The sequence below is a fragment of the Neophocaena asiaeorientalis genome, unplaced genomic scaffold (genome assembly GCF_003031525.2).
Source record: "Neophocaena asiaeorientalis asiaeorientalis breed wild unplaced genomic scaffold, Neophocaena_asiaeorientalis_V1.1 scaffold146, whole genome shotgun sequence".
In the NCBI taxonomy this organism is placed as follows: Eukaryota; Metazoa; Chordata; class Mammalia; order Artiodactyla; family Phocoenidae; genus Neophocaena; species Neophocaena asiaeorientalis.
Window position 1 is genome coordinate 2481507 of NW_020172676.1, and position 13994 is coordinate 2495500.

Here is a 13994-nt window from a genome sequence, read left to right on the forward strand (position 1 = left end):
AGTAGTTGAGAATTCCAAAGGGGGTGAAAGGTAAACCTTTTATGTATATAAAAAATATCCGGGCTTCCCTGGTGGCGCAGTGGTTGGGAGTCCGCCTGCCGATGCGGGGGACGCGGGTTCATGACCCGGTCCGGGAGGATCCCACATGCTGCGGAGCGGCTGGGCCCGTGGGCCATGGCCGCTGAGCCTGTGCGTCCGGAGCCTGTGCTCCGCGACGGGAGAGGCCACGGCAGTGAGAGGCCCACGTACCACAAAAAAACAAAAAAACAAAAAAACAAACAAACAAAAAAAATATCCTCCAGACAATTCAAAAATTCATAATGGAGCATTTTATATGAGAAATATGATTTTTAGCTTTATATTTCAAATTGAATTTAAAACTTTCTTTGATTAAAACTCTTAAAGTTCCTTTTCATTCCATTACTTATTCTCCTGGTACCTTTACTGTGGCTCCTAGACTTTTGCAGTTACCTTCTGCCCTCAGTAGGGAGAACAGACAATAATTGGGAGAATGCAAAAGAAAATTTAGACTTTCAATTAACAAATGAATATATATTAAAAACTGAGATGCAGAAGGAAAAAGTGGTTGATAGGACTTTTCACTGAGAGAAAGGGGAAATAATAAAATAACTCTTAGTAATCAGATATAATATTTTAAAAATTGCTGACCAAAGCCCATGAAGCTAGTGGACAAGCTAGTTAAAGGTGCCAGAAGACAGCACCTTCGGAAAGGCAAATAAATGTTTAAATATGCTGTGTACACAAAATAAAGATTTAAAACTTAATGCCTCAGGAAGGGGCCACAAGTGGAGGGTTTTTGCTTCTTGATTTGGGTGCTGGTTAAAGGAGTGTGTTCGTTTTTTTAAATTCCTGAGGCTGTAACTTCTGATTTGTGCAATTTTCTGTATATTATATAGTTCAACGAAAAGTTCAAAAAACAATCATTAATTTAAAAACTCTATTAATGCATATATGTGGAACCTAGAAAAATGGTACAGATGAACCGGTTTGCAGGGCAGAAATTGAGACACAGATGTAGAGAACAAATGTATGGACACCAAGCGGGGAAAGTGGCGGGGAGGTGGGGGTGGGGGTGTGATGAATTGGGAGATTGGGATTGACATGTATACGCTGATGTGTATAAAATTGATGACTAATAAGAACCTGCTGTATAAAATAAAATAAAATTGAAAAATTTTTAAAAAAAGAAGTAATCACCATATCAAGTGTTTAATACCTTTCACTTCCACCTTGAAAAGCATGGATATTAAAGTGCTAATATAATTAAAAAAAAAAAAACCTCTGTGCCACGTTTTTAAAAATTCTGTATTTACCTAGGATTCATGGGTTTTTGTCTTTTAATTTTACTTTCTTGGAAGTATGATTCTGGAGCAGGCTCATAATTCTGAGAGAAGAAATAGTATAAATCATAAGCTTCACTATGGATTTTTTTCTTTGCATTCATAAAAGATGGAAAGAGGAAAGTGCTCTGACATTAGTACCACTGCAACATTCTCCACACACAGAGCGATTATAAAAGCTCGTTGGTGAGCCTGCCTGCCTGCCTTCCATTTGATCTCTTTTGGGAACAGCACAGGCCATCATTTGTGAAAGTCGTCTTCTTGCAGGATGGATAAAATGCATTTTCTCTTCCTTGCCACAGGACAAATGGAAGCTAGTAATTTCTAGTCCCACAGCAGTGAGTACAAAATCAAAAAGAGGCTAACTCACTGCAGTGACAGCTTCAAAAGGAATTCTTTTTTGAAGTTTTTTTTTTTCGGTAGTGCTGGTTTATTTAGCACCAAGGCTTGTCTGCTAAGCCAGCTTTCAGCAGCCCCCAGGAAAACCTCTGTGCAGTTTGTGTCATGTATTAACAGTGCACCTATTTCAGTTATATTTGCTAGGCAGATACACGTTTGCCGTGACAGCTTAAGGTGTTAGTGCTTTTTGAGTGGAGACTATTTTATATCAATGTATCTGTAACTGGAGAGTCCTGATACGAAAATATGTTTTCAGTGATTTCTCTAGGAGAAATTTGGTGACTGAGAATTTGTTTTGAGGAAACTCTAACAAAACACTTTAATATATGCATTTTCTGGTTAATTTGGAGAATCATCTTTTTACTGAGTATTATTAAGTGACTCTAGGACCTGCATTTATAATCCAGTGGTACCAAAAAACAATAAAGGAGCTGTGTCTTACCTTCATTAAAACCAGGGTTTCATTCAGTGTGCCTGTACCCAGAATGAACGCGAGACCCTTATCTGCTATTCCCTCTGCGGTTTCCTATTTGCCTCTTGTGCTTGTGTCCGTCTCTCTGCTGCTGCAGGGTTTCAAATGTACAGAAATAACCTTTTCTTATATAACAACACAGTCCAACTATATAGAAATAACATTTTAAAAAATCAACATGGCCCAACTGACAAAACTGACAACAATTGCTCCAGTGCCAAGAAAACTGGCTGTGTCCGATCTATTAAGAGACCTCACTCTCCACTCTCCTATGGGATTTTCCAAGTAATTTTGACTCTATGAAATTTTTCCTGACTATAGAAATGAATCCCCAAGTAATCTCCTATTTTTCGTCACCTTGGGAGCCATGATTTAATCTCAGCAAAGTCCCATCAATTGATCTGTCCCATCAATTTAATGTTATTAATTGAGAACAAAGAACCATAAGGTAAAGATCAAACCAGCTTAACAGTCAAATAGTTATTACAAAATCTGTGTACATATATTATTGAAAAAATATTGGTGTGTATTATACCCTTGATTCATTCTTGTCTGTTAATTCAAGATAGGCAGAAAGTCAAGAAGATGGTCTTTAAATTATGTCAGAACACTCTGAGAGGGTGGAAAGGTATGATACAGTTTACTGTTTGCTCACAAATTTCCTAAAATACATTTTTATTATTAAAGATGTTACTTCTTTGTTTTTCATAATACTTGGCAATGGTTCCAGGCATGCTTTTTCAGTACTTCCATAAGGAAAGGGTCCATCATCCAAAACTGTGGGTGAGATAGTAGATAATGGGTGTGCTTTATCCTTTATCTTTTTCTTCTGAGGAGAGTGCAGTGAATTAAAATCCACTCTACAACTGTCTTTCTGAAGGACTTTTCCAGTTAGTGGGATGTAGTGTATAACAACACATTGGTTCCCTCAGGATTGATGATTAACCTGTTTTTTTTAATTGAAGCAGGAAACAACCTGGACAAGATGAGCTCATGAAGTGTATCTCTTGAGGGAAAGATTAGGAGAGATCAACAGACTTCTAAGGACCTAAGATGTAATAGGTTATTATCATGCATTATTCTACATACTTACTTTACTACTTAGCTATGAATCCAGGCAGGAACTAAAAGCTATTATTAGAAAAGCAAGCTAAATAGTATGGAATGGATAACCTCATATCCCATGCATTCACCTCCCATTAAGAGAAATGTACTTCCTACTTAAGTGGATATCCTTAAGTACCACTGGTTACTTATCAATTCTTGCTTAATTCCTTTATTTTAACTTCAGGACATTTCATAGATAAAATGCTTTGGAAGTCTCTAAGAAATAGAACTCTTTTTTTTACGTAAATAATGTTTACTAAATACTAACATTCGAGAATTAGTTTTGATACCCAGGTGTGTCATCAGTGAGCTGAATTGCTTTGGCCAACACCCAGTCTCGGTAGCCTCTTTTCCCCTGTCTATAAAGTGCAAGATTTGAACTCCTTCATCTCCAGGGTCCCTTCCAATTCTGAAATTCTATGAGTCTATATATTTGATAAAATACCTTGCTGTGGTTATACATCTCTGCCTAAGCAGAGGAGAGCAATTTCTCGAAAAAGAGAAACTGAGACCCTTGTGGAGCGAGCGGTCATCCAGTTTTCATCTTACTCAAGATTAGATTTGGGTTGAGTGCTATTTTCAAGTTTCATCCAGTGTCTGTAAATACTTGTTTCTTTCATCATCAGACTACTCTTCGGAAGTCTTACCACTCAACCAACAGTATTGCAGTACCCTCCTATGCCATGATACGCTTCTAAGGCATTATTAGACTTGATTTTACATTTCTTTTTAAAAATGATTCTCTTAATGTTTTCACTGTTAATATCTTTACCATTACAAAAGCTTCTAGTACATACATATGACATTATACTGGACGGTAATGACATAAAATGAAATATACCTCCCAGTGTCATCTGATACCTATCTGGTGAATGGAGTTTCATCATCATATCTTGAAATCAATCAGGCTAAAAGTATTTCTCACTGAAAGAGAACAGCAATCATGAAAGATCCCTTTAACAGTGGGTTCAATCCTCTGTAAACACAGAACATTAATAGCTAAAAGTCAAGTATTCACCAGTATACCTTGGAGAGAGAGTGCACCTATAGCCCAGTACAGTGAAAGAACAATCTGTTTTTGAAGCAGAAGACTAAAATAAAGATACCTGGAAAGAAGAGCTGTCAGAATTTTTGCATAATGATAGCTGTACAGGATAAATGAATAAACATAGATTAAAAAAACAATTTCAGTATCAATATAAAAATTGCCTCACTCTTTTTTCTACAAACACAGAATCCTGTTGAACTAACTTCTTCTGGCCCAGAACTCAGAAAGAAGCAGGTTGTCTTGAGTCTGGTCAAGGGGACCTTTATTGCTAAAAGTCATGGAAGGCCTTTGAAACAATGTATTATCAACTTCTTTGAGATCCTACTGTCCCTAATCCAAGAATTTCATTTTAGCCAGACCATGATGTTTATGTCTTACTACAATTTCACTATATCACTGATGACTCTCTTCTGTATCTCCCTAGGTCATACCTTTCTGAATCAGCATTTCTATTTACATTTTGAAAATATCTATTTTGTGCAATATCTTTAACATACCATTTCAATTCTAATTCCTTTTTTAACTGTCTCCTTACTCATTTAATATTCCCATGTTTTCCCCCTTTTTTCTATTCCTGTTGATAAGTTGGAAAAATTTGATGTGCTTTAGTTTCTTCAGTTAAAGAAATTCCTGACCTATAACTATGAAAATATATTTCTTAAAAGTAAAATATTCATGTGCTGAAATTTTTTGGAATCTACCAATAAGAAGAAGAAGAACTAATATTTATTGGATTTTTTCTATGCTCCAAATAGAGTGCTACATTCTTTACATATTATAGATTGTCTCATTTATAGACTGGAGTTTCTTAGTGGTATCAATATTGATCACGAGTACTAATCTACCAAGTATTAAATAGATAACTTTCTAGATCCTGCTCGTTTTAAACAAAGGAACTCATTGAGCACCTAGTTGAAACTGGTCATGATCTTGTAAAGCAGTATGGTCAAATAACTGTGTGTGATGAAAATGTAAAAATTAATTCCAAACTTTCCACCCAACAAATCTTACATATTGTATGTTGTAAATGTACAATATTTATGCTGAAATATAAATCAGGGAATAGTCCTCATTTCCTGTTCTGCCTTTCATTAGGACAAATTCAATCCTGTGATTTCAGGCCATTTTAGTTATTTCACTCATTGCTGTCCGATCTTTATTTAAGCTGTGGGATTCCACTTCTCTGGTTCTTCGGCTCTGCATTAATTTTCCCATCTATTTCCTCTCCTCTCTTTTGTTTACTTTTATTCTAGTCACAGAATTAGTCTTTTTGACTAGCTTTTTCAGCCAGCATATGATTTTGATACTCTGAGTTCATTTTCTCTATGTTTCTTAACTATCTCAGTTCTGATTTCGTTTTTCATCTTATGTGGTAAAATATTAGCAGAAGCACTGATGTGTTTCTTTATGGTAATAAACCTTTAAAGTCTCATCCATTTTAAGAGACAGATTTCATTTATAGCCTAGTGAATTGAAATGAATTAATTCTTATGAGGCTTCATATCTTGTGGCTGAAGCACTGTGTTACAATAGAAGGGCAAGCAAGTCAGAGCACACTGGGAAATCATCAGTAAAATATGCAAAACTAGCTGAAGTTTCTGAGTTCACCAGAAGGAAGATCAGTGTGGAGGTTATGGAAATAATAATGCATCACTGTGGTAAAGATCATGTTGGAGTTAAAGGGTCATAATCTTCACACCAAACACTTGGCTGAAATATGCTTCTCTCCAAAGCTGCCACTTGCTATAGGAATAGCTGTGGTCCGAGAGCCCTCCAGACTTCGAGACAGCCTTGTTTGAGGGAGTTCAAGTTGCTCCTGCTGGGACTTCTCACTGTGTATATATACAAACACATGGGCTCTTTAGGTCAAACTGTAGAAAGTCGAACTAGAAGAAATCACAATGATTTACAATAATAAAATTTGATTTTGAAATAAGGACTCTATGAAATAGCAATTGACTGAAATGATGTCTAAAATGTATATGAATATGCTTTATAAGTATTTTCTTTACTTTGTGATAACTGCTAGAATTTTTCTCAACTAAAGTATCATTGTTAAAATGTTTATCCATGGGCTTCCCTGGTGGCACAGTGGTTGAGAGTCCGCCTGCCAATGCAGGGGACGTGGGTTCGCGCCCCAATCCAGGAAGATCCCACATGCCGCGGAGTGGCTGGGCCCGTGAGCCATGGCCACTGAGCCTGTGCGTCCAGAGCCTGTGCTCCGCAATGGGAGAGGCCACAACAGTGAGAGGCCTGCGTACCGCAAAAAAAAAAAAAAAAAATGTTTATCCATTACTAAGTAACAGAATTTCCTCAGGTCACACAGTTAGTAGTGTAATTCTATTACCCCATGGATAAATAATGATGATTATCTAAAGTGTAAAGCATAGTATCTACACACTCATACACACAGGCACACATACACACAGCAGTTTTTAGAATGCCTCATTTTTTGCTGACTCAGTGGATCAGATTGACAAGATAAATTTGATGTAAACAACTCTATTTAGGGTGGCTCTTAAGTGTATTTCTTCACTAATTTTCCTTCTGTATATTTTGATTTCTGGAGTTTTTTGTAAAACAGGTAAGATTTTCACTTTGGATCTGTGTATATTCACCAGCCCTCTACCCATATAAGATTTACATTCTCTAAGACAAAACTTAGAGTCTCTAAAATTCAGTTTTCCCCAAAGTCATTATGTTATAATACATTAAGTCAGAAGTTCAGTATATTTTTCTCCAGAATGTGTTGAACATCTCATATTACTACTTGAGTTTTTAGCTGATTTGTTATTATTGTGTGATATCCTTGACTTTCTTACAGAATATGGCATGTAGTTGATAAACATGTGGGATCAAAAGAAAACCTGGTACTTTGTCTTTGCACTGGAGTGGTGAGACTGTGGCTCACTTTTTAATCTCTACAGGGAAGCAAACAGACAACAATTATATAGAAATTATTTAATTGGCTATTTGCTATTATTTAATTTAGAGAAAACTTTGATGTGTGCTTAGAAAATGTCTTCAAATTAAAATTTGTTTTTGACTTATTTTCATGCTTTTCTTTGACTAAAAATCTACTCAATTTAGACAGTTCTAATGAAGAACATTAACAGGAAGATGCCTTGTTACTGGCAATAGCTGGCATGTTACTATTAGTAACACTCCTGCTACTCTTAATTTGGTGACACATTTCAGCTTTAATAATAAACTTATTTAATAGTTCCTGAAATGTGTTAACTTATTTATTTTTCCCATTTACTTTTTTCTTAAGTCATGGTAAATAAAATCAGCCAAGTTGGATATCAAAATGTGATGAACTTGATTCTTTCAACACAAGGATATAATGTAAAACCAAGAGACAGTTCTCATTGTACATAGAACTTTTTGCTTGGATGGACATGGTAGGGAGAAAACAAGCTCTCACTTGATATTGTTAATTAAAATAAAAAATTACAAAATCTGACATTAAGTAATTAGTGAGTAATCTGTAAGTGCTAGGTAATGTGCTAGGTGGACACCTTATATGATCCTGTCCTGCATTGCTTAAAATCTTCCAGTGGCTTCTTTGCAGACAGAAAATAAAACCCAGGCTCTTAACACACTCTGCATGGCCCGGACAGTCTCCAGCCTCTTGACCACCATATCCTTCCTGGGCCACAGTAAATAAAAAAGCTACCCAGTGTCATATTACCCTGTTGAGTTCACTGTGTGACATTATCATGTTTATGTATTTGGTGTTTTGTTTTTCCCTGTCCCACCCACCCCATTTCCCTATCTCCTCCACTTCCGTTAGAGCATAAGCACCATGAGAGCAGGAATTTTGAACGTACTGTTTTTCACTGAATCCCCATTGTGTAGAACAGCGCCTGAGTATAGCAATTGCTCAGTGAATATTAACTGAATGAATGGATGAGTACCATTTCTCAAAATAGCCTTAGAAGATAGATATGACATTGTTTATATACAGGAGAAATGTTTTCTGAAAACAACCAAGCTAATTAGGTGAGTCTGGAGTTTAGAATTCGTTTGGTATGAATTAATGGTATACTTTCCACTAGTCTCATTTTATTTTATTTAATTTATTTTTGGCTGCATTGGGTCTTCGTTGCTGCGCACGGGCTTTCTCTAGTTGTGGCAAGTGGGGGCTACTCTTCGTTGTGGTGTGCGGGCTTCTCCTTGGAGGTGGCTTCTCGTTGCGGAGCACGGGCTCTATGCGTGCAGGCTTCAATAGTTGTGGCGCACGGGCTTCAGTAGTTGTGGCTTGCGGGCTCTAAAGTGCAGGCTCAGTAGTTGTGGCACACAGGCTTAGTTGCTCCATGGCATGTGAGATCTTCCCGGACCAGGGCTCGAACCCTAGTTCCCTGCATTGACAGGCGGATTCTTATCCACTGCGCCACCAGGGAAGTCCTATCCACTCTTCTCTTTTGATCAGTGGAGATATTTAGGTAATTCTGGGTAAATTCTATGGCTAATCATTTTGCAAGTAGTACAGACTAGGCATATTTACTAAATCTCAATCAGTACATTTAGGAAAACTTGGTTCTCAAAAAATAAAATTTTTTTTAATTAATTTAAAAAATACTGTTATCCTTTCTATATTTAAAAGCATAGGCAAAAATTAAGATAAACCTGTAATTTATTCTTTTTGCTATTATTTTCTCCTCATCTATTTAAAACTCAATTGAAATTTAAAAAAAAAGAACAGTGAAATTATTATGAAAATAAAATCTCACTGAAATTGATTTAGGAGATTGGATAAAGTCCCTTTGTAAAATGACAAAAATAAATCCAACTGATTAAATATAAAATATTTATCATTGAATTTATTTCTGTGTTGTTTTTAAGATCAAGCTTAATACTATACAGAGACATTTCCTTTGTGTTTTATTACCAAAGTATTAAACATGATTTGTTATATTTTCTTTCTAAACTTTATCTATGGTAAATAAAAATGCATATTTTGTTAGTTACCTGTTATTATGTATTTTTATGTGAAGCTACGTTTGCTTTTCTCATGAGAATTACAGATGAAACGAAAAAATTTTCTTGAATTATTGCATGTGCTGTTATTAGTATACTTCACTTTTTAAATAATTAATTCATTTACTTATTTATTTTTGGCTGTGTTGGGTCTTCGTTGCTGCATGCAGGCTTTCTCTAGTTGTGGCGAGCAGAGCTACTCTTCGTTGCAGTGCGTGGGCTTCTCATTGCAGTGGCTTCTCTTGTTGAGGAGCATGGGCTCTAGGCAAGCAAGCTTCAGTAGTTGTGGCTCATGGGCTCTAGAGCGCAGGCTCAGTAGTTGTGGCACACCAGCTTAGTTGCTCTGTGGCATGTGGGATCTTCCCGGACCAGGGCTCGAACCCGTGTCCTCTGCATTGGCAGGCAGATTCTTAACCACTGCGCCACCAAGGAAGTCCAGTATATTTCACCTCTTAATTTCTCATATAAGTCTATCAATTTTGCACACACATACACAATAGTTACATTAAAATCAACTCTTAAAGTTGAGATACAGAGTTTTATAATTGCTAGAATAAAATGTGAAATAGAAAGGATTTAACATATACAGAAATGGAAGGAATGAGTAAGTCTGAGTTACTCTTCATGGTCTCTGTGGTTAGAGATCAGCAACTTCAAAAGATCAGAATTTGGATGAGTAATTTAAATTTTTACCTTCTTTCTATTTGGAGAAGACGAAGAAAGAAGAGAGAAGATTTGTAAGAGGTCTCTGAAGTGTCCTTGGCAAAGATGCAGACACTTAGCAGCTCTCAACTGATGTTAGGGTGTAAAAAGAATGCACATCAGGTTCCTGTTTAGAAGGTCGGAATGAACAAGGCGTAGAAACCAAATAAGATGATCCCTATACATAAATTTGAGACATTACAGACTCTAAAAAATGGTTATATCTTGAAAGCCCAAATTATGGACTACTTCAGTTTTTGAAAAGTAGAAAAGCTAGTTGTTTGGAGCCCCATGGAACAAACCATTCAGTTTACAAACTTTTCTGGATGTTTCAACAATACAGATAATGCATAGAGAGAAGCCACAGCTTTCTTCTGTGAGCTTATGACTAGTATTTAGTGTATCTGCAGGAAAGCAGATAACTAGTCAGTTTGATGAGTCAAGAAAAAAAGCTACAGACTGCTTGAAATGATAGGTTTGTTGTTGCTCTGGGATACATTGGAAATAAATGGATTTTATGAATATGAAAGTACTCTGTAAACTATAAAACACCATACAAATGAAGTATGTAGGGTTTTTTATGTAGTATTGGGTTGTGATTAGTTAACGTTTTTAGTTTGAAATCCATTTTTCACATTTTTATATTTAAGATGTGTATTTTGTGTGTGTGTTTTCAGATAATCACAAAGACTGCTCTGGTGTTTCCTTACACCTTACACGCCTGCCGTAAGTACTACTGTTATCCTAGCTGAGTGACAACATTAAGACCTTCAAGAGCTTAAAAGTGGGAAATCCACTGTGCTAGTTACCTATTGCTGTATAACAAATTATTCTAAACGTAGTGGCTTAAAACAACGAATATTGTCTCCTTTTCCTGTGGCTCAGGAATTTGGGCACAGCTTAGCTAGGTGCTAGGGCTGGCAGTCTCGCACAAAGGCTGCAGTCAAAGTCTCGGCCAGGGTTTCAGCCATCTGGAGACTTGACCGAGGAGGATTCGCTTCCAAGATCTCTCATGTGGCTATTGACGGGATTCAATTCCTTGCTGGCTGTGGGCTGGAGGACTCCCTCCTTTCCTCCCCGTGTGGGCTCTAAACAGGGCAGCTCACAGCATGGCAGCTGGTGTCCATCACAGCTAGCAAGGGAGAAAGCAAGAGGGTGAGCAGGATGGAAGCCAGAGAGTCATTTTGTATCCTCATTTCAGAAGTTACTGAATATAATATATAAGCCTGATAGGTGAAGAAAATAGTTAACAACAAATCTTCATACTCTGAACCCAGCGGAGAAAAAAAAAGAAGTCATTTTTGCTATATTCTGTTTGTTAGAAATAACAAAGTACTGGGTCTGGTTACTAGGTCCAGCCCACATCAAGGGAAGAAGATTGGACAAGGGCACGAATGTCAGAGCTGTGGGTCTTTGGGAGCTGTATAGATCAGGGTTCTCCAGAGAAACTGAACTAACAGAATGTATGAGAGAGAGAGAATGAAAGAGAAAGAGAAATTGAGATTTACTTTAAGGAATAGACCCACACAATTGTCCGATCTGGCAAGTCTGAAATATTCAAGGCAGGCTGGCAGGTGGGAAATCCTGGCAGGAATCAATATTGCAATCTTGGGTCCAAAGACAGTCTGGAGGCAGAATTTCTTCCTCTTCCCGGGACCTCAGTCTTTTCCCTTAAGAGACCCACCCACGTTGTGGACCATAATCTGCTTTACCCAAAGTCAGTGTTTTAAATATCAACTACTTCTTAAAAAATACCTTCACAGCAACATCTGAATTAGTGCTTGACCAAACAACTGGGCACTGCAGCCTAGCCAACTTGACATATACAATTAACCATCACAGGAGCCACTAAGAGACTGCCTTCCACATTTACTGTGCCACAAAAATGTGTATTATTTGCCCAAGAAAGTAGAGTTTTCTCCAGAAAAAAATATATATTCTACCTCTTTTACCATATTATTTTAATTTTCACATGAATCATATTTTACAGACCAATGTATTGAAGTATACCTTATTTTTCCAAGGCAATAGTTTTGACTTTGCAAATAGTTGAGATAAATATTACTGTTTTCTTCAGACAGCCTTTAATTGCTGGCATGTACCTTATGATGTCTGTTGACACTGTTATACCAGCAGGAGAGAAAGGTGAGTAATGATCTTTCAGAATTACCATTACCTCATTACCTAATCTTTAAGAATGGATTTACAGTATATTTTTCAAAACACTTGAAATGACCAATATTTTTGAGTCCCTGAAAAATACACCAGTTCTTTATTATCCTTGGAGTTAAAATAGGTTTTTGTATTATTCCAAGCCAGTAGTTTATTATTTTCCAGTTTTTATGCTAAGAATTGAGGCCCATGGGTAAGTAGAGGGTTATACAAATTAAAGAATAATTCTTGAGTATTTTACAAATCAATCATCCATTCTTCTGATGCCAGAAACAAATTTCATATCATACTGTGGCATAAACTACTGCAGAGAATATCAGATTCAGAATCAAAAGCCAGTAAATCCAGGTGCAACTCAAGTCTTTGAACACAGATTTACTGGGCTTATTTCTCCATTTGTAAAATGGGGATAATAATAGCTGATTTCTCCTAAACTTACAAAAAGCTATTGGAATAAATATAATATTATTCATCAGTATATCTTATCCTTTGGTGAAAGTGTCATATTAAATATTGTTTGTTTGTTCTTACTGGGAATCTTTTAAAGTTAATGACAAGTATGATCTCATTACTTTTCATTGGCTTATTTTAAAAGACGTTTATTGAATAGCTACTATGTGTTAGTCTGCAAGGAAGGAGAAGTATATGAAATGTTTCCTTCTCAACAGGAACTGTCAATCTTGTTGTCTTAGGTATCTGTAATCAATTTTTCAAAAATCCTTCTGTTCTAAAAATAAAAGTTTAAGCTTTTTCAACTGTGTAAATTTCGTGATAAAGATATCAAATTAAGCCTATGTTTTCACTGTTGATTTGGCCTAGTCATTTTGTTTATGAGTGAAATAAAATATGAGGGTAAGGGGTTCTTAACTCATCTTAGTAAAGTAGCTGGCACATAATAAGTGCTTAATATCTGCTGAGTGTATGTTTACTCAAAACCCCCATGCTTAGCTACTTGTGAATACTCTATACATACTTTTAGTCAAGAATAATGTTATTTTCCAGTTGAATAGTGACTTTTTTCTGTGTTTTCATTTCTAACAGTGGTGAATTCTGATATTTCATGCCATTATAAAAAGTATCCAATGCATGTCTTTGCCTACAGAGTTCACACTCACCATTTAGGTAAGAACTTTAAACTACATATTAGATGATATACCACTGTCCTTGCTAATGCTATAAATGTAAAATGTAAATTATATTTGACCTTAAATCTGTTTCAGTGAAAGAGATTTTGTGCAATACCTTAAAATTCTGCATGTTTTTTGATCATATTTTTTTCATGAAAATGCCTAGCATTTGGAGTTCTGAAAATATTCATATTTTATTTTGAAATAAGAAAAATAATGCCTTTTATTTTTCTAATACCTTATATAATTATAATTTGTGTTCATTACAGGTAAGGTAGTAAGTGGATACAGAGTAAGAAATGGACAGTGGACACTGATTGGACACCAAAGCCCCCAGCTGCCACAGGTGTGTAGAATCTAGTACAATTTTGAGAGAAAAAAACATTAATCAGATAGTAATTTTAAAAACCCTCATAGAGCCCTTGTGAGTTTCTCTAGGATCTAAACATCTCTAAATCTACCTTTACTGTATATCTAAGTTGTGTATAACCTCTTTTCCAACTTGATGGTTTCCTTATCAGTTCTCTTAATATTTATAAGCAGGGTGGTGAAGTGTGTGTTCATCCTCTCTACCCAGGGTGCCCCAAGCCTCACGTTATTAAGGCATGTGGTTCTGGGTTTTA

The 13994-nt window shown here is 36.2% G+C and overlaps 1 protein-coding gene across 15 annotated transcripts in view; it reads left to right on the forward strand.

Moving 5' to 3' along the window:
• Window positions 1-13994, forward strand: part of PAM (peptidylglycine alpha-amidating monooxygenase) — a 280942-nt gene that overhangs the window by 204719 nt on the left and 62229 nt on the right. For all 15 annotated transcript variants that reach the window (XM_024739687.1, XM_024739688.1, XM_024739683.1 and 12 more), the window contains 4 exons: window positions 10750-10798; window positions 12150-12217; window positions 13286-13366; window positions 13641-13717. In XM_024739687.1, the coding sequence (XP_024595455.1) occupies window positions 10750-10798; window positions 12150-12217; window positions 13286-13366; window positions 13641-13717 (275 nt within the window). The remainder of the gene's footprint in view (window positions 1-10749; window positions 10799-12149; window positions 12218-13285; window positions 13367-13640; window positions 13718-13994) is intronic.